This window comes from Notolabrus celidotus, chromosome 1 (genome assembly GCF_009762535.1).
Source record: "Notolabrus celidotus isolate fNotCel1 chromosome 1, fNotCel1.pri, whole genome shotgun sequence".
Classification (NCBI taxonomy): domain Eukaryota; kingdom Metazoa; phylum Chordata; class Actinopteri; order Labriformes; family Labridae; genus Notolabrus; species Notolabrus celidotus.
In genome coordinates this window covers 12,165,520-12,191,638 of record NC_048272.1, presented here as the reverse complement: position 1 = coordinate 12,191,638, position 26,119 = coordinate 12,165,520, and the positions used below count along the sequence as shown (strand labels likewise).

The 26,119-nt window shown below is 39.8% G+C and overlaps 1 protein-coding gene across 4 annotated transcripts in view; it reads left to right on the top strand.

Annotated features, from left to right (window-relative positions):
* Positions 1-20,712, top strand: part of poc1a (POC1 centriolar protein A) — a 68,244-nt gene extending 47,532 nt beyond the window's left edge. For 2 of the 4 annotated variants that reach the window (XM_034685571.1, XM_034685587.1), the window contains exon 11: positions 18,510-20,697. In XM_034685571.1, the coding sequence (XP_034541462.1) occupies positions 18,510-18,620 (111 nt within the window). In that variant the 3' untranslated portion in view covers positions 18,621-20,697. Of the gene's footprint in view, positions 1-6,173; positions 6,283-18,509 lie in introns of all 4 variants that reach the window. The other 2 variants (XR_004631558.1, XM_034685580.1) reach the window with 2 other exon arrangements.
* Positions 20,713-26,119: the final 5,407 nt, after the last annotated feature.

Genomic DNA, 26,119 nt, shown 5'->3' with positions numbered 1-26,119 from the left:
CTCCTTGACACCAGGCCTTCCTCCAAAAGTCTTCGCCTCACTGTGCGTGCAGAAGCACTCACACCTGCCTGCTGCCATTCCTGAGCAAGCTCTGTACTGGTGGTGGCCCGATCCCGCAGCTGTAACACCTTCAGGAGACGGTCCTGGCGCTTGCTGGACTTTCTTGGGCGCCCTGGAGCCTGTTTGGCAACAATTGAACCTCTCTCCTTGAAGTTCTTGATAATTCGATAGACGGTTGACTGAGGTGCAATCTTACTCGAGGGACTTTGCAATTAATTGCAGTTGAGCTGATCACTCCTCATAACATTCTGGAGTATATGCAAATTGCCATTCTAAAAACTGAAACAGCAGACATTGGGAAAATTAATAGTTGTGTCATTCTCAAAACTTTTGGCCATGACTGTACAGGAGTTAACAATTAATCACTTGCACTTCCAGTACAGTCACGTCACATGCCTTGCCAATCAGATAGTGTTTTTTGCGGGACATTAGGTGAGACAGAGTGGTGAGTGAAAACAGATCCAGAAAGAAATACACATGCAGAGCCAAACGGTGCTTTTGGACCAGAAATTCAAGGAACTTTTAGATCCCTGAACTACTCTTCAAGGAACTAAATGGTTCCTGTGGTCCATTGTTATCTGCGTTTCAACCGAGACCTGAAGTCCTGTGGAGGTTATTCAAATAAAAAAATTACTGCTTTCAACCACAATGGCTTACACAGTACCCGTGGTTGCGGTACGAGGGGACAGCTATGTTGTGTGTTTATTGTCGACAGTGTGGCCCGTCTGTTTCAGACAACTCTAAACTTGTTACCGGGTCAACACAGTTTCATCTTGAAACAAAGTTACACAATGACAGTAGGAAACATAAAACCTGTCAGGACTCGGGACCAATGCATCACCCTAAATAGCTTAAAAAAAAGCTTTACTTTTATTTGAAAACATTTTTGTTATGTCTCCTTTTAAAATTATATAAAAGGAATTACCTTTTCTGTCAGCCACTGCTTGTTGCAGACAAACTTCATATTCCCAATAAAATATTTTGCAAATATCATAACTCCAGTCACTGTCAATCTTTGCTTCATACGAAACTACAGTATGCCAATTAAGACAACTATTCATCAGCATGCATGGTCATGCTGTACACCCCAAAAAAAGGGTGCGACCAAATTATGTGCTAGTGCGACCGACTGAGAAAGTTGGTAGCACCAGTGCTACCAGTGGAAAAGTTAGGGTAGAGCCCTGAGAAAGAATATTGCTCTACACTGCCAGACCAGTAGAGGGCAGTAAGACAAAGACAAAGGCCATTCGACAAAGATGAAACCATAGAAGGAGACAGACAGGCTGGCATCATTATGAGCAACACAACAATTAGCCTGTTAGCATGGAGGAGATTCAACTTGTGCAGTTTTGATTGTGCTTTAATGCATTGCAAATGGATTCACTGCATCAACACTAAGAAGGTTACAAGCATTTGCGATAGGCTCAGAGAAGACAACTGTTACAAGCAGTGGCTTTTCAGGGGGGAAATTAACTACCCCAGAACCAAATTTAGACCCTGATTCCTGCAGTCAAAGTGCACATAAGGCGTTTTTTGACCGCAGGAACTCTACCCCGGAACTAAGGACTTTACCCCTGAACTACGTGCGTTTCAACTGGAGGAACCAGGGTCTAAATTTAGTTCAGGGGTAGATAATCTCCCCCCTGAAAAGCCCCTGCTTGGGGGTAGTACTTTTCAAAGGTCCTGGGACTTTCGGTTGAATGTTACAGTGTTTGTGGAGTTTACACAGTTATTGAAACACAGAGGGAGTTCCTAGGAATGCATACTAGTTTAGTTTTTAATTAAGATTTCAAAATATTATTTAATATCATTTTTTTTTCTCCATATGTCACTGGCCTGATTTGCACAATCTACCTGGGACTTCGTTCTTCGTTGCCAAAAGCAACGAAGAACTGTTACAAAAGTTATATGATAAGTGGAATGAGGATCTCAACACTGTAGATGCAAAAACAAAATGGAAGGATTGCTTAAAACTAACATATAACATAAGCACTAATGAAAATCTGCGCCTAATCCAGTATAAGTTAATGACAAGAATGTATTATAGTAGAGATAAAATTCATAAATTTGACCCCAGCTGCTCAGATAGATGTTTAAAATGTAACTTCCACAGCGACTCCCTGATACATGCTTTTTGGTATTGTGCCAAAATTAGGAAAACTTGGAATGATATTGAAATATGGATGTCTAATATATATGATAACAAAGTTGAGTGCTCACCCGTTGTTTGTATTTTCCAAAACTGTGACAAAATGAGACACCCGTCTGGATGTCACATTCTGTTTTCATCATTAGTTTTTAAGAAACTTATTTTGAAAAATTGGAAAAATAAGGAAGCACCTACGCTTCAAATGTGGAAAACACTCATGAAATATCATTTGAGTATTGAAAGGACAATATCGGAGGACAGCAATAAAGGAAAACTATTTGACAGTATATGGAGCAAGATTTATGAAGCTCTGTAGACGAGAGAAGCCACAAAGTCACCTGAGTACCATAAACATTAAGGAACCCCCCTCAGACTTGTTGTATTAGCGCACGTGTGTGTGTGTGTGCGTGTGTGCGTGTGTGTGTGTGTGTGTGTGTGTGTGTGTGTGTGTGTGTGTGGGTGGGTGTGTGGGTGGGTGTGTGGGTGGGTGGGTGGGTGGATGTGGGTGTTGGTATTAGTGTTGGTGTGAGTCTATATGTCGGTGAAGGTGTATGGTGGACAAGTGTAAACATGTCAGAGTGGGTGTAAGGGATACCCACTACCTGTGAGATCAAATTAATATAACTGTAATGTGAATGAACAACACAGAATCTATGAAATGAAATTTGATTTCTTTGTTTTGTTTCTGTCTTTTGCTTGTTTGTTGTGTTTTTATTTGTATTTTATTTTTTATTATTTGGAATCAAGACGACTAATTATTTGAATCACAGGATGTACTGATGTATTTGGACCTGTACACTCAATAAAATAAAATAATATAAAAAAAAAAAACAATCTACCTGGGACTTCAGCCCGCGGTCGAAACGCAGACAACTCTAGGGGCACAGGAACCTTTTAGTTCCGGGGAAAGTAGTTCTGGGGGCTAAAAGATCCCAGAACTCTTGGTCAAAATGCACCTATAGTCCCCCAAAAGGTCCCTAGTTCCTGCGGTCAAAAAGCACCTAAAGTAGAGTTATTTTTAATTAACTAGCTTTATTAGCGATGGGTGAAAAAAGAGAGCTAATTCAGATAATCGGCCAAATGCTGAATATTGGCCCAATAATTGGCCATGGCAGATAATCAGTCCACCCTTGCTTCCTCTTTGTGGTTAGGCTCTAGCCTTGGTGTGAGCGCTCACTTAACTGTTCAAGGCCAGGCGCATTTTAAATCCAGACCTCCATACCGGAACCAAAAATAGACTCTTAAACTAAAACAGAGAAGAACAGTGATCCGTTTAAGACCCTCATATCTGCTTCTTATCAATTAATGTCAGATTTTTTACTGGTTTCTTTTTTATTAGATGTGGTCTGTAATGGATATGAAGAGACCTGTGAAAAAAGCTGTTCTTATTTGTACAGTAGCTTTAAGTGATGTAAAAATGAAGGAAATACAGTTAGAACTTAAAAACTGACCAAACTGATCTATAAATGAGACGACAGCAGCTTTTGATGCTGCATCTTGTGAGTGTGTGTTACTGTCTTGGTACATGTCTCATTTTAAGGCGCTCCTTCCTCCTCTTTGGATTTGTATTATATCTTATTTTCTTATTTTCCTCAGTGTTGAGGTGTTAATAAATACTTTCAATAAAAACGAAAAACATAAAAATCTCTTTGCTGCATAGAGGGCTTTAATCTTGAAACATTTGCAGCTGTTGGTGTCAGACGCTGGAAAGAATTTCCCATTACTTTGAAGCTCAGTGCTTTCCCTGGATAATTAATTTAAACCTTTATTTCTTCTGCCAATCCGAATGAGGCTACAGGATGAGGCACGCTCCGTTTTGATTGTTTATTTACATGCATTTTTTTGCTGCACATGCTCTTTGTAGTCTTAGAAGTTGCATCCAAACCATACTTTGTTTTTAGACATCTAAGCTCCCAATTGTCCTCCTTTTGAAATACCAACAAGTCATGTTGGACTATCTCAATTAAAAACAGACTGTCACACCTGAAGGCCAACAAAATATAAACATCACTCTACACTTTTAAAACAATGATGTGTTCATTTGATGCTTCCAAACGTATCATCCCTACTCAGCTTTATAATCTTAAAACGCCACTCTGATGTTCTTAGGGTTGCAAAGGGGTGGAAAATTTCCGGCAAATTTCTGGAAAGTTTCTGATACATTTCCATGGGAAGTTAGGCTGGGGAATTCTGGAAATATTCCAAATTGAAAATTATGGGAATTTATGAGAAAAGAGGGTAGTTTACTGGAAAGGTATCATATCCAAGCATAAATATTTGTTTTGTTATAAGCAGACATCCATCCAAAATAATACAATTAAAACAGATTTATTTGTAAGTAGAACTTACGTGTTAAATATTTTATTGAACAATACATTTTTTCATGGAAGACCAAAAACATGAATTTTGAGTTAAATATTACTCATCCCCCGACCCAACCCATTCAAAAATAAACAAAAATGCAATCCCAAAAAAGTCCCATTCAACATTCAAATAAAAAGTGCATGTAGGGGGCGTGGTCTCTATAGCCCTGCAGTAAGCAGTGTGCTATGTGCATGTGATTGAGGAATAGCATAGATATTCAACTGTACTTGCATGAAATCTGGTTGTTTTAGTCAGGATTGTGCTAAAATATATTTCCCCAACTATATTGAAGTTCCCTATTAAGAGCCAACCTTCAATTTAGTTATTTCTTGGTTTATTCCCATTTATTCCCATTAATTCCCATAAATTCCCATAAAGTCCCGTTAATTCCCTTTAAAGTCCCGTTAATTCCCATGGAAAGTTTCCAAGTTTGAAAATTCTGGGGATTTTCTTGTATTAGACTAAGCCATAATGGATAATGGTTCTGATGCAAAGAACAATGATGGTCTTCACCGGAACTACAGCCACAAAGAAGCAGAAAAGTAAAGACGGTGTTTTGGTTTAAGAGAAGAATTGATTTATACAATGTGATGACTAAACTCAGGAGAATTGCTTTAGATTGGAAAAGAAAGAGTTGAGAGAAACATGAGCACCCTGGGGAGATTGAGAGAAAGGGGAAGAGGAGCAGGGACAGGAGGACAGAGAGGTAGGGGGAGCTGAATGAGAAAGGAGAGCGGGCGAAGGGTTGGTGTGTGTGTTTGTGTGTGTGTGCAGGGTTTTCGCTGGAGGTTGTGAATGTGTCCTGAGGAGAATACATCATTCATATATGAGCGCAGGCAGCACTCTGCCTCACTCGCTGGTAGTAAGTGTAAATGCTTAATGGCTGCGTAGAGAGGCCGAAACACTTCTTGTATGTGTGTGTTCTATATGTGTGTGTGTGTGTTTTCCGAATGTGGCTTTTATCTCTCTTTCTTCCTGCGCTTCCTTTCAAGCTGCACTCCAGCATGTGGGAGAGTTTAGTATTCGCCCATGGCAGTCAGGCAGCTGGCTAACCCCTCCTTAAGGGGGCGTTGCCAACCTCCTCTGTGTTTACCTGAACCCTGATGCCAGATGGATGTGTGTGTAGTTTAGTCCTGAAACTCTTTTTTGTTTGGTTTTGAACTCACCAGATCTTGAAATATGACGGAATCCAAACTAGGTCAAGAAACTGTTGGAAGGTTTTGAGTTTTCTTTACCAGTCGCTATTTAAGACCACCTGCCTGTCCTTGAAAATGCATTGAAGAAGCATTTTTCTTTCCATGTGGCACTGTGACTTCCAGTAGCTTCAGTTTAGTAAGGAACATTGTCAGTTCACCTCATTTGACTTGCATCTTGTGTTTTTAATAAGCCTTTTTACAGAGCTGTTCTATCAAAGACAACTCGTTTGAGACTTGTGTTTACAGCTCCTTTAATGAACTAATAAAACTAAAAAGACATGTCAAATAAATAAGGGATGGATGAAATGAGAGTTCAATTCTAAAAGTTTGTGGAGAGCCTTGATCTTCTGGTGATGGAGCAGTTTTTTATTTATATCTGTGTCTATGTCTCCATTGATCTACAGGTGGTGGTAATGTGTTAAGAAAAGCAACAATGTTCAAGAAAGGCAAAGGAAACATTACAACCTTGACGGACAAATATAGGAGGAGGGACATTCATTTAACAAACCTGTTGTGAGTTATAGCTTGTTACAAAACACAATGAAATTAATCCTGATGTCTGTGACTGATTTACATCACCCAAGACACTGATTATTTCTATATTGATGTTAATGGTTGAATCTAGGGATGCACCAAAAATTCAGCCACCGAAAGACTTTTATCACCGAAACAACATGACCAAAACAGAATGTTGTGATGACGCAGGCCGACATGTCTGCATCCATTATTCCTTTAATAGCAGCACTAAAGCGTCTTCTGAGCAAAGAGGTTGAGACGGACCACGGAGTGAAAACAATGAAAAGGACACTCTTAGAGTCTGTCAGCACACGTTTCACTGAGATCTATTTGGATCCTCTGCACTTCATCGCGACTGTCCTTGATCCGCGTTATAAAGATCATTACTTGGATGTGGGAATAAATCAGCGTACACGAGAAATGATCCAGGCCGCGATGGATACGGAGAATCAAAGTGTTTACAGTGAATTACACAAACTGACCTGTGTAGATGCTTGCATTCAATTCTGTTCCAGTGCTCCAAATAGCAGCGCAGTGCAGGCTTCCACATGTTTTACCCACACAGATGTTTACACATGTTTTCTGTCGCTTTAAATTTTATATAAATAATAATCATGTAGCACTTACTCTCGCTCAGTAACGTCGCCGTTCACTCACAAAATGCATTTGTATTGATTTGAAATATTCAACAAAGTGTGAGCAGAAAAAGTCCAACACACTTGTTGTAATTTCTCTTTAAATCACTGTGACTCATTCACTGGAGATAAACCTGACAAAGCAGCATTATTTATTTCCTCACTATACGCCTGCTCCTTCATACATCTTTCCCTCTGTATTATTTTTCACTATTACAGCTCTTTGTAACTGTAATAGTCGAGGAGACTGAGAGAGAAGATGATGAATAATTCAACATCAGACTGAAGCTTCCAAAGCCACACTTTGCTGTGTTAGCTACTTTCACTTGTCTGCCCCCCCCCTCCTTCCTCCCTCCTCATCCTCAACCCACCCTCCCCCTTTTCTTCCCCTCTCCCTCGGTCCTCTAATTCATCGCTCTTACGTGTCCCCTAACACTTTGTGCCCGCAACACAAACACTCATCCCCTCCTTTCAAACCCCTGCTCTTAATTAGAGCAAATCTTAAAGAAGAATTTTAATTTGAAGTACAGTGCCACTCTTTCTTCCTCAATAGATCATCAGACAGAGACTTGAAACTTTCTCTAAGATGTTCCTCACTGGGGGAATGTTCTGTAACAAAAGTATTTATTCTTCTGAAACAAAACCTTCTATCCGCTGTAATTCCTCTGAACTATCAGTGTACAAGCAACAGTTGCGCCACTTCCTTTTTTGTTTCTTCAGAACTGAGATGCAAAGATACGAGCAGGTTCACTGAATTCAGGTTCCTGTTATAACATCTGCAAGTGGAGCTGCAAGGAACGCAATCAGAAAGTGAAAGAAAACTCCAACCTCACAGTTATTCCTCAGAAAAGATTAGGATTGTGATCAAAGTTGAGGCTCGTCTAAGAAACCACTTCTCTTCTTGCTTATCAATTGGTCTTTAAAAGCTTGTAAAGTTTTCCCTGCAGTGTTTGAGGTATTATGGTGCTTTCACACCAAACGCGAATAAAATCATTCACACGAATGAAGTACATGTATGCAAGTCAATGCATAGATGCAAGTAGACGCGAGTACTGGTCTGGTGGCGCGTATCGCGCAAATTGAGTGACGCGAATGGTGCTGTTCGCGCGAATGACGCGACCTATTCGCGTGAATAGCACGCATTCCCACGTACAGCGCAAATTCATTCACGAGAGTGATTCGCAAGAGTTGACCAGCGTAGATTCCCTCATCTGGAATATATGGGACACTTTGAGTCCTATCACTGTGCAGCTTCCCAAAACCCTGTGACACTACCTGTTTTTATTGGATCAGGAATAAACAGAAGCTCACTGTGAGGACAGAGAGTGAAGAGGATTATGTGGGGAGTTGTGAACATAGACTGTATAAAATATGGACGTAGTATCCGTGATGTCACCCATCTGTTCCTGAGAGCTGTTTTGAAGCAAATCGACGGCAGCAGCCATATTGGAAATGCTGACTCAACCAGGCAGAGTGTGACGTAGTGTGAGCCTCCTAGCTAATAGCTATGTGTTCCCGCCCGGGAGTCACGTCAGTCATGTCCTTATTTGGGCAAAACTGGTAATCTTAATATCTTCTGAACCGTCACGTTAGAAAAAAATTCACCCCCCGTACAGTGTGTGCCATTAGAGAGATTAGCTTCATAGGGCCAAGATGTTTTTTGAACCCGGCTGTAAACATGTTTATTAATGCTGCAAAGATCGTCTTTTTCCCATTCATGTCTATGTGGTTTCCGGTGTTTCTGCAGCCAGCCTCAAGCGGATTTTCGATGTATTGCTGTTTATAGCACTTCTGCATTGGCTTCATCGTTTGAGACCGGAGGTTGCCGCTTGGTTGTGAAAAACTTTGTCTGTCAGCTATTGGTTGTTGTAGTAGGAAGTAAGCTCTGCCCCTTTAGCATAACCGGCTTCCCCATTCAATGTCCCCGAGCTCAACCTTGTTACTGCGGTCAAGCCAGCCTCCACTTCTGAAACGAAAGTCAAGCCGGCCTCCACTGTATTCTGTTTGATGACAACAGACAGCTGTGGCGTGGGAACCCCCCTCCCTCTTGCACTCTGTACAAGCGATTTTGACGCGCGAATAGAGCGAGTAAACACAAAACATTCTCGCGTCTATATTCTCGCGAACAGCGCGATCGTTCGCGTTTGGTGTGAACGCACCATTAGAGAATTAGAAGCAGTCTCTGATTTGTATTCTTTGTCAGAAGAGTTCTGGGAGAATGAAACCATTTCTCTCAAAATGACACCGTTGACAGTCCATTTACTTCTTCTCTTAGTGGAAGTGAAGGCGAAATGAAAAAATCCCCAAGATTAGTAACAATCATTCTGAGAAACATGGCAGCCCAAAGTACAAAAAATCATTTCATTTGTCCTCATTCATTCTGATAAAAAAAGTAGAACAGAGCGTTAGATACACGCTTAAGAAGAAACAAAGACATTTGAAGAACAAATGTATGAGAATAAAGTCGTAAATGTAGTTTGTTTCAAATATGTTAATTTAGTTTTTACAATAGAAAAAAATTGAAAAAAAAATTGAAAAACATCAGGGTCGGGCAGAGACATCCCACATTGCCACAGAGGATACAATAATGTGCAGGACAAGTTGAGATAACCAAAACCCTGTTGCAGTAAAAGTGATACCTGTTAAAGTACAACAGCCCGTCCCACCCTCCCATCCCCACCCTCATTCTCACACCAGCAGCCGTCCTGAAAAAATGTTAAGCACAATATCTAAGAGTTCGTTTGCAGTGTAGCACACAGAGTCAAGGGTGATTTTTTTTGTATCAAGGGCCGGATCAAAGCACATTTCATAATAATAATAATAATTCAATAATGTGTTTGAGCATTATGGAAGTAAATTTAGTTTAAGTTTAGTTTAGACAAGTTAAGTTTATGTTGGTTATTAGATTTATAAAAAGATGTGATGTGATGTCATGATTGACAGCTCTGTTGAAAAAATGCAGGCTTCTGTAGTGTTCTGTACTAGATCAGCAAAGTAGAGGAAGAGCGATGAGAAAATATTAAATTTTCACTAACCTAGGAAGTGCCTTCACAGTTTTTCATCTCCACACCTGTGAACATGTTAACGTTCTTCTCACTGCTTCAATATCAAGGAAGGTATCTGCAATGAAAATTGAGTAACAGTCAGGTATTATTATAAAATGTGTCATGATGCAAAGAGACATGCCATGACTTAGCTTTCCTCTCACTGTACAAATTTAAAGTCCACTGTAGCTGTATTCATTTCACACATGCACAAAACTCCTGAAAACTTCCTCAAATCTTCAGGCTGATCTGCATTTCTGAACACAAACAGCTCTACTCGTACTTCTTGCTTGTAAAAAAGCCATGACTAGGTGTTGGCTACTTCCTGAACTGGAGTGATGTAGTTATTGATTTTTATGTTAAGGAGGGAATCCCCTTTTTGCACCTTCAGGAAGATGTGTGTGTTAAACACTTAACCAAGTTTTAGATATTCAGGGGTCCTACAGACAGATTTTGTAGCAGTGGGAAAGACTCTGTGATGCTTTCTTTTCTTAGCAAACCTCATTAACTGAGTCCTGCACGGATTTTTTTTTTATTACTCCCGGGTACACACTCTATCCTTCCCAAAATGAACTTAGTTCTGATAAACCTGAAAAAAGAAATCTGAGGACAGCAGAAGAAAGAAAGATGCTTTTCTGTGCACAATTTTAAGGAAAATAAACAACAAAGGCCTAAAATCCATCAGCTTTGTTTTTAAGCTTCATGCTATTGTATAGATGTTGTAATAGGAACCTGAATTCAACTTATCTTTATTTAAATAGCACCTTTCATACGTCCAAGCATGCAGCTAAAGTGCTTCACAAAAATAACAGAGCGACAGAAAACAACAGTAATAGGTAAAAGTGGAGAGGAAGGTGATATGAAATACTTAAAATATAATCATTACATCATTACGATCAAATCAATAAAAATCAATAAAATCAGAGAAATATTAGACAAATCAAATCATTACAATAAAATCAATAGAGTAAAATCATGTAAATATTAGAAAAATAAAATAATATATAAATAAAATATATTATAAGAAGATATAATAAAATGAATAAAAATGATGCAAAAACAATGGTAATGGTAATATTAGCATATTTGCACAAGGCTGGAGCTTTTAGCTGATGACTGGTTCATGATAATAAAATAAATGGAGGTTAACATTGTTAATCTGAAACAGCAGCAGTGTTGGCTTCCTTAATCTACTTATTAGCGCTATTGGTAAGTACTGACATTAACCTGAGACATGCCGTCTGTATTAAGTTTCACACAACTTCCCCATCCATTTATTGAATTTCTAACACCAGTCTATTTTTTCCAGCCATCCTTTCTATATGTTGGTTTGGAATTGACGTATTTGATAACACACTTCACCAGGCTACATCGTAAGAAAAGACCTGACTTTGTCTCGCTTTGACTTTCAGGCTACTGTAGCGCGGGTCATACCAGAGCTGTGAGACCAGTTTCGCTCGGGGCGATGCAGAGTATAATGTGTTCTGGAGAGAAAAGAAAAAAAATCAGCTCCCTCTATTTTTAGGAGTTTAAAGATTTGGTTTCTACTCCAGATGAAAACTATATGGCCGTATAATGTTGCTGCTGCCTGGGGACATGTGCAAGATCACACACACACAAACACCAGTGGCTGGTCTGGCTTAGGACCGGGTTGCCGTATCAGGTTGGTAAGATAAACAGACTAGTATTGATCCAGAAAATGGAGACAGGCAGAGAGAGGGAGAGTAGGAGAGAGGGAGAGGAAATACAAGCCTTTTTCTCTCCCATGATGCATGAAGAAGCAGGAGATGTTATCTAGTTTGATGACCCAAAAGAAAACACCACTCGCCCACTCACAGTTGAACTCCATGGCGTGTGTGTGTGTGTGTGTGTGTGTGTGTGTGTGTGTGTTTGTGTGTGTGTGTGTGTGTGTGTGTGTGTGTGTGTGTGTGCGCACATTTTGTGTGTTGGAGTGTGAGATTATCTAAGGGATTTTAACAATCTTTGTGAATTCCTCCATCATTACGTGTTTAATTATTCATGCCTGATTGTGTATGTGTGTGTGTGTGTGTGTGTGTGTGTGTGTGTGTGTGTGTGTGTGTGTGTGTGTGTGTGTGTGTGGCACTGTGGGGTCACACACAGCCAATTACCAAACACAGCTGGACTGCTGGATTGTGTGCGTGCTGCACATGGTGTCTTGGGTTTGAAAATGACTATGTTTACATGTGCAAAACATTGGAGTTGATCTAAAGCCATGTGATGCATTCATGGTGGAAGCTTCACACCATTGGTTTAACATGATAGGGCACCTACTGCTTCATGTTTCCTGCTCTGGGTGGTAGAGTTTGAAAGAAATATCAGTGTGTATGAGTGAAGTGGTATTTTGCTTTTAAATACTCTGTAGTTTGGATGCACAGATTCAGGGGAGGCATTCATTTTTGTCTTCTGTTTTAAACCCCCAAAGAAAGGGCTAACTTAATGCAGCTTCAGGCTTTTGACTCTGCTTCTCCTAACTAACAAAGAGAACTGAGAGAGGAAGAAATCAAAAGGTTTTTGCGAAAAAAAAAAAAAAAAAGTTATTAAAAAAAAGAAAAAATGTAATTCCAACAAGTCCTGAACCTTTTGGGATTTAATGTTATTGAGATAAAAAATGTGATTTTTTTTTAAGAGTCATTCACTTGTGGTTATTTTCAGCAATAAATCAGTTTAATGGAAAAAAAAAACAAAGAAAATAATTCAAATACCTAAAGTGCACTAGAAAAAATGCCTCTCCAAAAACAGGAAAAAAAAACTTCTTCCTTGAAATAAGCAAAAACAAATCTGCCAATAGAACAAGTGAAAATTAGCTTGGTAAGATTTCTTAAAATAAGACATAATATTTAGAAAACTGTGATCTTAAAATTAGCAGGAAAAACTTATTTTAAGCAATATTTTACCAGTATTTCAAAGCTTAGTGTCTCAGAATAAGCAAGGAATTAGTATTTTTTCACTCAAAAAAAGATTTTTGCACTAATACATTACATGTCAACTTCTTCATTTGAGATATATTTACCTTAATTTTAGTTGTATTATAGCGGCAGTTTATTTAGCGGCGTTTAATTTGAGCATATTGAGATATAATGTCTTCTCATAGTTAGCTTGTTATACTAATATTCAGTCATGTTGTTTTTTAGGATAAGCCAGCTATGCTCAAAAGTAGGTGTTTCATTGTGGTCATTTGAGGATGAATATTTTTATCTGATTTAGAGGAAACAGTGCCTGAAAACTGTAACCCACCCTTAAAAAAAAATTTTTTCTTTCTTTCTTTCTTTTATCAATGGAGCTGTTTTCTGATAGATTCTCCAATAAAGTGCATTTACTTAAATCAATTAAAGTGTTTGTCTTTAACCAAGATTATCCGTCTTCTACAAATAAGATCTCAGCTTGAAAAATGTATGAAATGTAAAATAAACCTTGTTTCTTCTAAAGAACAACTCAAAACAAGATCATTTCAAGATTGTTTGACTTAACAAGATAATTAAGATGCGTTGTCTTAAAACAAGTCCCTCTATCTTGCTCAAATGTTACTTGTTAAGTAAATTTATCTTAAATCAAGTGGGATAAGACATTTAGACTAAAAATGAGACAATTTCACTTGGTAACATTTTGAGTTTTTGCAGTGTGACAAAGTGTAAAAGTTTCTGTTTCTTGGGAGCCGTAGGAGCTTTGTCTTTGAGATACATTTCAGGAACATTGATAAAATGTTGGCTTTATTTTCAATAGCAAAGGCTGCAGTGAATGCTGGATGCTGGCTGAACAAAAATACGGCCATACATACCTGCTGAAATGTTCACATCTTTCACATTTCTAGTTTGACAAACGCAGTAGAAGCAAAGCTTTGACTCATAAAATGGCATCTTCTAATGTTAAAAAGAGGGAACACAGTCTGACTGTTTATGTGACTTTTCCTTTATATGTGACATCATACTCAACATACAAATACCAGATTTCTTCAGTTTAACTTTGTTCCTCTTCTCCATTTATTCTCAGTCTTATCTCATAGCTGGGACCCTACAGTCAGCTGGACACATGCATGAAGACATGTATGAAGCTTTAAAACAGCTGCAGTGTGGGGTTCATTTGTAGAGGGAGAATAATAGAGATATAATTACGCACATTTCTTCCATTCAGTCAACCCATCAAGCTTTGTCTCAGTTCTTTAGAGATCCAAAGACAAATTGTGCGTTTTAATGTCTTTTGTTAGTGACATTGTTAATCGTCTTATCCAGATTGTTTGGAGTGATCAGTGGATGAATAGAACTAAAAGATGAAGAGAAGACGTCATTATTCAGATCCAGCATTTGAGATGCACATCATAAAATATATATGATGTATACCTGCTGTCTGGTTTAAATGAGTTAACCCCGCATGATGGTTTTATTTTGATGGAATAATTCAGCCGACCACTTCAGAAGGTAAACCTAATTGTTTTGTTTTTCCGCCGTCTGTCTCTCACACAGCTGGTTATGTTTTGATAAATGATTCATCTCCACTCTGCTTTCTAGCAATTTCAAAATTACACTCACTGGCACAAGAAGAGCAGTCAAATTACAGGTCAAGACATGTTGACATATCTTTTCACTCTCTGCTCCAAATCTAGAGAGCTCTCTCTGTCAGGGGAACCAAACGCTTACCGACTGATTTCTGTTTCTGCACTGAGACGAATTTTTGTTGCCAAGTACTACTGTCCAAAGCTTGGATTGTGATTTTCACCCGGCAACAGTAGCTCAGTAAACAATAACATCAAATATCAAGAGGGAACTGAGGCCACTAAAGTATTTTTGAGGGAGAAATATTCAATAAATCCTGTCACCTTTTATCAAAACTTTTTTTTACCATCATTTTGTTTCCAGCAGATTTAATAGAGGAGCAAAATACCTAGATATCAATCAGCACTTGTTTGTTGTTTCATATGTTAAGCTTAATGTATGATGTACGCAAGCTCAGACAAGTTTGTCTGAAAGCGATGTTTAAACACAAAGGACAATCAAAGTGCTTTTTCATGTTGTTAAAAGAACAAACAAAGCAGAAAGGCAAATAATGTTTCAAAATTAAAGAAAATAGACAAGTTTGCGAAATCAAAGTGCAGTAGAAGAATAGAATAAGTCAAAGGCACGTTTAATTAAGATCTGAAAATACTTGTATTATCAAGAGATCGCTAACAACCTCAGGCAAAATAAAGTAAACAGTCATTTGTGGAACATAGTTTCCTCAGTGTGTCTTCCTTTAAATGTTTGAAAACCCTACACAGACATTTGAATCAACAGACATTTAAAGGCATTCATTTCTCCTGCTTCTACTCTTTAATGAAAAATAGCAACAGTGATGTGTAGCAAAGGAAAGTCGGTGCTTTATATATGAAAAGCTGATATTTTGATGCATTTTTGATTCAGATGGAATAGAAGAAGTCATTGTGAGGCTGTATTAAAAATACTGCAACAATATGACAAACATACACAACCATGTGAGCCGACACCACACAGAGGTTTTACAACCTGTGGCTAAAGTTAAACCTGCGCTTCACAACTTCTTTGTTTGCAAACTGCTGTTTTTTGTGTGCAACCAGCTCTGTGTGAGCACAGAAGATAGCTGAGTCAGTGGCGATCTTCAAGAACGAGGGCATGAAGGAGATGGTCCACACACTGGGAACATGCTACATCCATAAACTGTATAAATAATGGACGTAGTATTCGTGACATAACCCATCTGTTCCCAAACGCTGTTTTGAAGCCAATCGACGCCATATTGGAAATGCGGAACTCAACCAGGCATAGTGTGACGTAAAGAGTTTGGAGTTTGAGCCTCCTAGCCAACAGCTATGTGTTCCCGTCCGGGAGTCAAGTCAGTCATGTCCTTATTTGGGCAAAAACTCGTAATCTTATTATCTTCTGAACCGCCGCATTAGAAAAACAATTCACCCCCCCGTACAGTGTGTTCGGGTAGAGAAATTAGCTACATAGAGCCAAGCTGTTTTTTGAAAAAGGCTGTAAACATGTTTATTAATCCTGCAAAGATCGTCTTTTTTGAATTGGTGTCTATGTGGTTTCGGTGTTTCTGAAGCCAGCCTCAAGCGGATTCTCCATGAATTGCAGTTTATCACACTTCCGCTTGGGCTTCATATGTTGAGACCGGAGGTTGCAGCTAGGCTATGTCATATTAACATGAAAATTTATGTCAGAAGTTGCTGTTCCAAAGCTATACCCGGAGAGAGAGGAAGCAGTAGTGGAGTTGTTAAAGTCAGCGTTGTGCTGATCCAAATAACGCACACAGTATTACTCAACATATATTAGAAGGTACTTTAATGAATGATCTGTGTATTTCTGTCATCAAGTATACATATTATTTGATCAATATCGCAGCATAGTGATCAATATTGAATCAATATCAAATGGTGACCCAAAGAATCAAAATTGAATTGAACTGTGACATTTTTGGCGATACCCAGCCCTTGTGTGTGATCAGGTTGGACCTGGTGTCGCTTTTGCTGTTGATGATTAATCCCTGTTGTCATGGGGTTTTGACCAATCAGAATCAAGTACCTATTTTAAAGCTCCTGTGAGAAACTTTTGATGTGTCTTGATTTTGTTGTCCTCCTGTGGAGAATGCAGTTCATCTTCCTCGTCCTAATTTTGTCCTGTGTATGTGTAAGTAGTGTTTTCTGACTAGAGATATCTCTTCATATTCTTTTTTAATTCATATTTTTATTGAGAAATATGGCAAATGTGCAGTGACAGGTCAAGATTGAGAACCAAAGAAGCATAGAAATGTATAGCGGGTGAAAATATTAACAAACTACTGTACATCTCAAGTAGTCGAAAAAAATAGAATTAATAAAAAAACAAGCCTTAATTTCCTCTTTCACTTTATACAATAAAACATAAAAAAGAACAGGACATATCTCATTAAAAATATAAATATATAAAAAAAAAGTGCAATAAAATGATTTAAAGCTGCTGCTGGTAGGAATGGTGTAAAAAAAAGTTGCTTTTTTTCTGCTGGGTTTGGAGAAAAGGTCATAATACCCATCGGTACTCATCGGTAAATGGAGTCGTTTGAGACTATTGCGAAATCTCTGCGTTTTCGAATGCCTTTGTTATTATTCTCCTCGTTCCCTTTATGTCGGACCAATCATAGCTAATCTCCAATCCTCTGTCCTGATTGGTTAAGGGGCGGCCCTTACTACGTCCTCCGATTGGTTATGAGTTCGGCACTATCATGACTGCACACGCCGATCTGTGTTGGGGTGGTAAGAGGAACTCTGGTTGGGAGGGATAGTGTTGACATTCGAAGTCCCTCACCCTGAAAAGATGTTTACTCTGTGACTAACAACGGCAGCTTTAATAATAACAAAATAAATGTAAATAAATGAAAATATAAAAAAAGAAGACACCCAGACAGACATGGGGGGGTCATTAATTGGGGGGCAAAACTTCACAGTGTGGAAGAAGGGAAGAAAGGATTGCCACCTATGTTAACACTTTCGTGAGTTGTTTCTTACGGAGTATCTCATCTTCTCTTGTTTTAGAAAAGATCATCCTTGAGCGATTGAGTGCTGGAAGGTGCTTTTGATGGACTTCCAGTGAAAATTCCCGTGTCTTGCCAATGACTGTCTAAAACACCCAACAATGGTTTCAGAAATTAAAAATGACCACGTAGAAATAATTTATCATCTTGATTTTGGTCGTGTTTGCTTTTTAGAGGGATTAAAAGGGATTAACTCTAAAATAGTTTAAGAGTATTAACTCTGGTCCATTTCATAACCAGCCTAAAACTCCTTACAGTAGCTTTAAGTAGCAGTAGCACTCTTTTAGCTAGAGTATAAAAATGTGAAATACCAGTACTTTATACTCTCTTTAGAAGTTTTTCGTCCGGACATGTTCCCACTAACGCTCACTCTTTGCTTTATAAGATGAAAGGCAGATACATCTGTCTTGATGTGGCTGCTGAAGCTGAGATTGAATAAAGGACAGAAAATCCAGCTTCATCCTCAGTAATCTGTTGATTTAGAGGGTGACACCCCGGGAAGTTACACCTGGAGGCGCCTTTTATAAACAGGCTCAAAAAACACAGTGATCATTGTACAAGCACTAACAAGCAATACAAATACTGTCACTGTTGGAGGATGCTGGGAGGAAAAGTATGCCGTGCTGTGATCTCACTACCCACACATGGCCATCCTGTTTCGGATAGCAACTTTCTTGTCTTCTCCGTGTGCGTAAGAGTGTTTATGCAACTGTGTGAGAGAGTGCGTGCCAGACACAGAAACTAAGCGCGGGCTGCAGATCTCTCCACGATAATCAGCTGGATTGTCTTGCACGCACAACATCTGTCTCAAACACACAAACTGCCTCTTTCACACACACAAGCACGACCATTATACAGTCATTACTGTCAGGCTGATGCTGTACAGTCCTCTCTAACATGCTCCTTTTCACTTATCCATCTCCTTCCTTCCCCCTTTTCCTTCTTTTCTTTGTCTTATTCCCCTCCTCTTCCTCTCTTCCTCTCTCTCTATGCCTCCATCCAGACGGTTTCGATCTTGGAGCAGCGGCTGACGCTGACAGAGGACAAGCTCAAAGAGTGTTTGGAGAACCAGATGGAGATCGGCCTACATCTCCGGAGACGAGAGGAGGCCTGAAACGACGGCGGTGGCGGCGTCACAGAAAGGTCGATCTGAGTGGTGAAAGGGAAATGGGGTCACATAAACGCCATTAGCAGAAACACTGTCCTTGTAGTGAGATCACACTTTAAATGTGCGATTTTACACACTGTAACACATTCCCAAGTGTTGGCGTGAACTGTTTTCCTGACTGGACATTAAATGCAACCTGAGCCTCTGTGCCGACGCACGCTGTCGGGTTATTTTACAGAGAGATATCAGAAGTGAAGGAGATGAATATTAGAGAAGTTGTTCCTCTATAACAGTGCTGAGAGCACACTCCCTTTTCTGCTGACAAAGGACCTGCTGCTAGCCACTGTGTGTGTGGGTTTCTCTCTGTGTGTGTGTGTGTGTGTGTGTGTGTGTGTGTGTGTGTGTGTGTGTGTGTGTGTGTGTGTGTGTGTGTGTGTGTGTGTGTGTGTGTGTGTGTGTGTGTGTGTGTGTGTGTGTGTGTGTGTGTAGGCAAAAGCAAAGACACATGTGACACACTTTGGTACTTGCCTGTGCACTGCACATGTGGACGTTTTAACTGCATTTGTTCAGCAGACTTGTGCAGAACGGAGGACACATTGACTGTCTTGAACTCCAGCCAGTGAAGGAATTTTATGCTTTTTTAAATTGGATGCTTGTTGAAATGTCGATTAAACTAGAACCTTTGTTATCATCCCTAATGTTATATTAGTTACAACGTTTGTTTGATAGTGTGTAGTAATGTCAGACGGAGATGAAAAATGTTTTAAAACAGAGCAGTTTGGAGTCGTTACATCTCTTACAGCTAAAGCATCCCCACTGTTCCCCTTACAGAGGTGACACCTGGGTGAACATCCAAAGTTTGTTTCATTTCTATCCATAGAAGATTGCCATCTGCTATCTTTAAACTAGTGGACGATCTCTCTCTGTACTCGCCTTACACGTGTCATGAATAGTGCCTCCACACCTGCCCTGCAGGTAACAGAGAGAGAAAGAGAGACATAACAGAGCTTAGGTAATTTAGATTTAATGCTAGTGCATCAAACATCTCCTTTCTGAAGCTTAAACATTAGCTGGGGAGCTAACACCATTCAAAATGTTGGGAGTTGTATCGTATGACTTGAGTCTATTATAACGTCCCTCTATTCCACAGATGGTTACTCTTATTTATTAACCAGCTAGAAGGGCTGATGGTGGAGAGAGCTGAAAAAGCCTTTAAAGAGTCTTACATGAAGAAGGCTTTCTGTCCAGATCAGTACGTTTATGTCATCAAACAATGAGTCTGATTACACTCACACCTAAAAACACCTAAAACTAGCTTTAGCTTAATTTGGTCTTAATTGTCACGTTCAATTTTGTCCAAATACTGCTCTCTTTCTCTCTCTCTCTCTCTCTCTCTCTCTCTCTCTCTCTCTCTCTCTCTCTCTCTCTCTCTCTCTCTCCCCCCCCCCCCTTTAAGCATATTGCCAATACAGTTACATCTATCAGTTTAGATAAGTGCCTGTTGATGTCTGTTTCCGTAGTTCCATGCAATGATGTACGCAGAGTTTAAATTCAGGTCATCGTTGCTCAAACCCACAGGCTACCTTTTGAGCTTCAAAATTTCCAGTTATATTTATTCGTCTTGTTTTTAAAGCTTTGCACTGAATAGAAAACGATTTAACTTTTAAGAAAGTTTTGATAAAATAACTTATGTTTGGCGTATCTCACACGTGTGATCATCTGCTCTTGGACCTAACTATTTAACATGTTTGATACTAAATGAAGGGTTTCTTTTTATTTCAGATTGACTGTCAGACATGATGGGAACACTTTATTTAAGCTCTGGGAACTTTTGGTTATCGTTTGTCCCAGTGCTCTGACATTTGAAATAATAAAATGGATTGTTCTTTATGTAAACAAAAGCAGTTTGATTAATGAGGTTGGAATGATGGTGCTGTGTGTGCCGGTTTTCACATTGTATTTCCTCCTTTGAGAGTGCAGTATGCTGGTTGTAATTACTGCAGTTTGAAAGATCAACTCTGACTGAAACTTTTATACACTGTAAGTATCTCTGAACTTTTTAAATAAATGTTTTTCAGTCATATCTCAGATCTTTAATTCGCTGTTGAACTAATCTCAGTTGTTCTTTTACTACACTCTGTGATAAGTACTTTGTTTTTATAATAGTTGCCAAATGAATGATGTCACCGGGATCTTTTTAGAGAGCACTCTCTGATTGGTCCACAGAGCCCCAGCAGTTACCCGAGAAATCACGACTCTCCTGTCTTTATTGTCCTCAGCAGAGACATTAAGATCAGAAGCCGTGAGCCGTGTCATCCAACCCTGGAGGCCATAAATTTCCAACCCTGTCTTTGCCAGATTTTGAGTGATGATTTATTACAAAAGCATGAGGTTGGCAGCTCCATATGCCTGTTTTGCATGTGTTTAAAATCCTTACGTTTCACCCCCGCAGTAATTTACGTAACCTGACCACTGATGCTGGATCAGGACTTTTTATTTTTAGAAGCTTCAATGAAAATGAGCCTGAGGCAACGTTAAGACGCACTGTGTTTTCCTGGGGAACAGATTCATGAGAAACATAAAGAAGTATTCATTCATTTCATTATTTTATTCAACACACAGGTGATATGTTTACATAGTAGAGCAGTGAATCACACCGAGACTTAATGTGAAAGTCTCAGTGGCTCTCGGGGAACAGTGTGGCGTCATTAAGAGGGGAAAATATTAATGACTGTTTCTTTAAGACTCCGCTCGGGCTACGCACTGATGGAAAAAGAAGAAAAACAAAACCGGAATTCTGGAGCTGTGCTGCCGGGCCCACTCTCTTCCTTCCTGTCTGGGGCCCAGGAACACACACACACACTCACACACACAAACACACACATACACACACTTGAGCACTCATGGCAGAGAAAACGGCTCCCTTTACTATGGGCCTCAACCAGACGGCCTGCCAGGGCTCTAGTGGAGGAGAGGAGGGGGGCTGAAGAGTGGGTTCAATAACTACAAGTCTTGACTTTGCAAGTGTGTGTGTGTGCGTGTGTGTATGTATGTGTGTGTGTGTTTTTTGTGTGTGTGTGTGTTCTTTTGTCTTTGTGGGGACCAAGTTAAGTTTCAAACCTTGGGAGAGGAGGACATTCCTACAAAGTGAGGACATTCCAGGCTTCACATTCAAAGAGTTTGTTTTACCATTGAGATTTGTTTCAAAGTTTAAAGACAAGGAGCAGCAGATGGCTGTTCACCATGAGGCTGGTTCTGCCCGAGGTTTCAGCCCGTTCAAAGGAAGTTTTTCCTGCCACTGTTGCCAAACCTTGCCAAAGGCTTGCTGACTGGATCCCTCTAAATATTATAACAAAGAGTGCTGTCTGGACCTGGTCTGTTTGTAAAGCATGTAAAGATAACTTCAGTCCTGTTTTGGCACTAAACAAATAAAATTTGACTGATTAATGAAAAAAACTCTGAAACAATGCGTTAAATTATTCAATTACTAGATTGACGGAGAATTAAATTACAAGTTTTTTATTAATGTATCAATTGTTCAAGAATACATAAAAGAAGAAACACAGATGATTTATGTTTTATTTTTAATTTAACTCTGAACTAAAGATCTTTGGATTTTTGGTCTCATGACACAACTTGTTCTCAAAAAAATACCACAACAACAATAGACTAAAACGTGATGATACCTTCCAGTTCCAAGTATCAATGTCAATGTTTGTGTTGAGCTTGAACTTTTATAGTTTTTTAGATTGACATGAGCAACATTAGCTGTTTTTATGCACACACTTTAAAGTAGGGTATGATTATGTTAACCGCTTGCTAACATGATAGCAAACGATGCAGCATTAACATTGCTTGGTTTCCGAATGCCTTCGAAACGCATTCTGAAACCAGCTTTGATGTCTCTACGGTCCAGAATCTGGACCATGTATCCCAATTTTAAAAGTCAAAGTTATGTTAGTTAACTGTTATGATAGGACAGTCACTTTTTTCTGACGGCTTTTTTGTCCAATGCCAATCATATCCTTGTCGAATTTTTCCAAGTAGTCCCTCTTAGAATATTACTGGAACATGTCTTACAAACTACTTGGAACAGTGCATCCCTAATTTCAATGGGAAAACTGCTAATAGATTTATTTTAGCAGATTAGTCATCAAAGGAAATAATCCTTAGTTGCAATTTGGCTAATTTCAGGATCATACTCTTTCCAGCCCTTACTTTCGTGTTACTATGGCTGATTTTGCCAACATGTAAAGGTGGATTGACTCCTCTGCATCATACAGGCTGTATTTCTTCTCTTAACCTGTCATTCATTGTGATTGTTGTGCTAAAAGTTAAATTCATTGTCGTTCAGATGGCTTTTTAGCGTATTTAAAACCTCTGTGCTTGGCTTTAGCATCTAACTAGCCTTAAAACTAACAGATCTTTTGTCCACACTGGACTTCCTGGTTCACATTTCAGGTCTCACCGGTACCTGAGGCCGCCCACTTGAGGTTGGAAGTAGAGATTTATTTGTAATGGTTAAGGTTACGGTTTGGGGCTTCGGGGAATGCATTACGTCAAAGATAGTCCTCATAGGTATAGCTGTTCAAGTGTGTGTGTGTGTGTGTGTGTGTGTGTGTGTGTGTGTGTGTGTGTGTGTGTGTGTGTGTGTGTGTGTGTGTGTGTGTGTGTGTGTGTGTGTGTGTGTGTGTGCGTGTGTGTGTGTGTGTGTGCGTGTGTGTGTGTGCGTGTGTGTGTGCGTGTGTGTGTGCGTGTGTGAGTCCGCACATTAGAAGGAAAAAAGGGGAGAAAAAAGTTGGAGCGCAAACCTCTGTAATATGTAGCCCATGTGTGGCCCACAATTGTGTGTGTGTGTGTGTGTGTAAGTGTGTGTGTGTGTGTGTGTGTGTGTGTGGGAGGGGGTTGGTGATCCAATGAGGAGAACATCTGGATATGTTTTTCCTGGTGTGCTGTGGTTGTTGCCACTGCTTGCCTGAGTGTGTGTCAGTGTGTGTTTCAGTGTTTTACTAGTTCAGTGTGTCAGGTTTTTGTTCTCTGCTGCTCCTCTTGGCTCTTTGTTTCCTCACACATTGTGTCTTATTCAGAGAGAACTGTGAAACTGAATAGCACCCGTCCACTTGTTCTACTGTGCCCTGATGTTTCAGCAGGTGGAGGCCGCACTGTCACACATTTTCTACTTTGGCAGCATGATAAAAGAAAACCAAAAGAAAAACAGCCACTTTACCCGAAACATCTATTTCCAGCATGTATTCTTGGAACTACAAGCTGAGCCAGTGTGTGTTATAATTTGTATTTGGTGAAGCAGTGTGGTGGTCAGTGCTCACTGAGTTGTGGGGAAACTGAATGTTTTGTAGTTCTTGGAAAGAACTGAGAGGCGGTTTAAGGATTCAAATTATATCCGCAGAAGAAAAACAAAGACTAACCATGTTCAAGAGTTTCCACTGATTCACAGACGGACAGGTGCACTGTATGTCCACAAGCACAAAAATATGATCATAAATACAGTTAGCTTTAGTAGGTGCCAGCTGGAGTTAGTGTCTTGCTGAGGTTACATTTATGTCATGTTTGCTAAACTTAACTGCCCGGCGTATTAAAACACGGGAATATAAATTTGAACAGTGTATTTGTGTCGTGTTTTTAAAGATGTGCCCTCTAAGCTAGAGTAGAACAGAGTAGCAATAACCCAGCTAGTTTGGATAAATGGAGCGACGGCTGTGAGCTAGTTCAGGTGGGCAACTCAAGCCGCACTCATTTCACATTTTCCATGTGTCATCCTCACAAATGCACCCTCCCAATCAGACGGTCTATTAGCAGCATTTAACCCAACTCATGAATAAATACAGTACGGAAACCAAATACTTATTTTTAAAACTTGAACAATTATTTATACCTTTTACCAAATCCTGTCAGCAGTACAGCAAACGCATCTTTCTTATGAATGAACTCTGTAAGTGCAGTTTTTTGTTCTTGGAAATCATTTAGAATGACAATTGTTCCAGACCCACCTACCACCTGAGTTAGAGCTGGCTGATGGATCTAGTGATACCAGGCTAGTCTTCCTTGCTTTGGATCAATTGGCAACATCAGTCCACAAGAACTGAAGCCAAGGCATTAGTGTTAAAAACTGCAGTTTCTCGACGGTCTGCTTGAGGCTGGCTCCGGAAGTACTGGAAACCACATACACACAAATTCATAAATGCAGATCTTCACAGCAGAAATAAACATGTTGAGATATTACGATTTTGAGTTTTCCATTATGAGAGGCACAGCTGACTTGATTGACAGGCGGGAACACTGTAGCTGTTGGCTAGGAGGCTCAAAGTCTGCCTCTTTACCTCACACTAACTCGACAGCAGTAAGGTTGAGTTCGGTTGAGTTAAGCATTTCCAATATGGTTCCCACCGACAATTGGCTTGATGGGTCTCTGAGCTAAAAAAAAAAAAGTTCCAACTGATGATATGAAACAGTCGTTGTACAGCTTTGTAAGTTCACCAAAGTCCTTACACATAACCGGTGTCATGATTAAAAGAGGAGAAATTTGTTAGAGCCTCATTTCACCATCACTTCGACGACCACTGCTGGATTCGACTAAACTCCCCAGTGCCTCATTTCCTGCTTCACCCCTCCTCCTCCTCCTTCTCTCCTTGCTCCCCCTTTCTCTCTCCTCTCATCACCTCCCACTCCTTCCCCCTTTGAGACTGAGCCCAGCTTGTCGACAGCGGCTGAGGTTTGGCGCTGTGTTCATGCAACCCACGCTTTAGAATGTGCTCCAAAACCTCCGTCTTTTCCATTCAACCCCAATGAGAGTGTTTGGACACAAGCAGCAAGTTTCAGGTTTTTTTTTTTCCTTTTGTTGTTGGAGGACAAAAAAAGGAACACATTTCTGAATCCCATTGACAAACTCTCCAGTTATTGTTGTCTGTCGCCTTCTTATCATCAGTCTATATCTGGATTCACTTCAGTGGATTTGACTATTTTCACATGTGCTCCTATTCAACGATTTCCTTTCTGTAGACATCTATAATAATTCATGTAGACTAATCGTGTAGTTAGTACCACTTCCTCTCTGAGAAAAAAAAGGCCTTCAGTATCATTTGTGTCAGTAGTGTAACCTAAAGGCTCTGCTCTAAATCACACATGACCTGCAATGGCCCTGTTCAGGAAACAGAAATAAAACTAGCTCACACACGCCCACTTATAGGTGTGTAAATGTGAGTGTGTGTGTGTGTGTATGTGCTAAGAGTTTAAAATTGATGACCTACTTTAGGACAGGCCAACCCGTAAAACAAACCTACTGATAACTCAGAGAACACCCGCCCCCTTCACGGCTCACCTCACCTCACACTTACCTGCCTCTCCCGAGGTCAAAACCTCTGAAACACACCCACGATTCAAGGCAGTCGTACGATAGGCGGCTAAAACACACACCAGGTGACAGGATACTGTGTCGTTACAGCTTATGGCACTTTGTCAAAGTTTAGCGCTTTAGGCTTCAGAAGAGG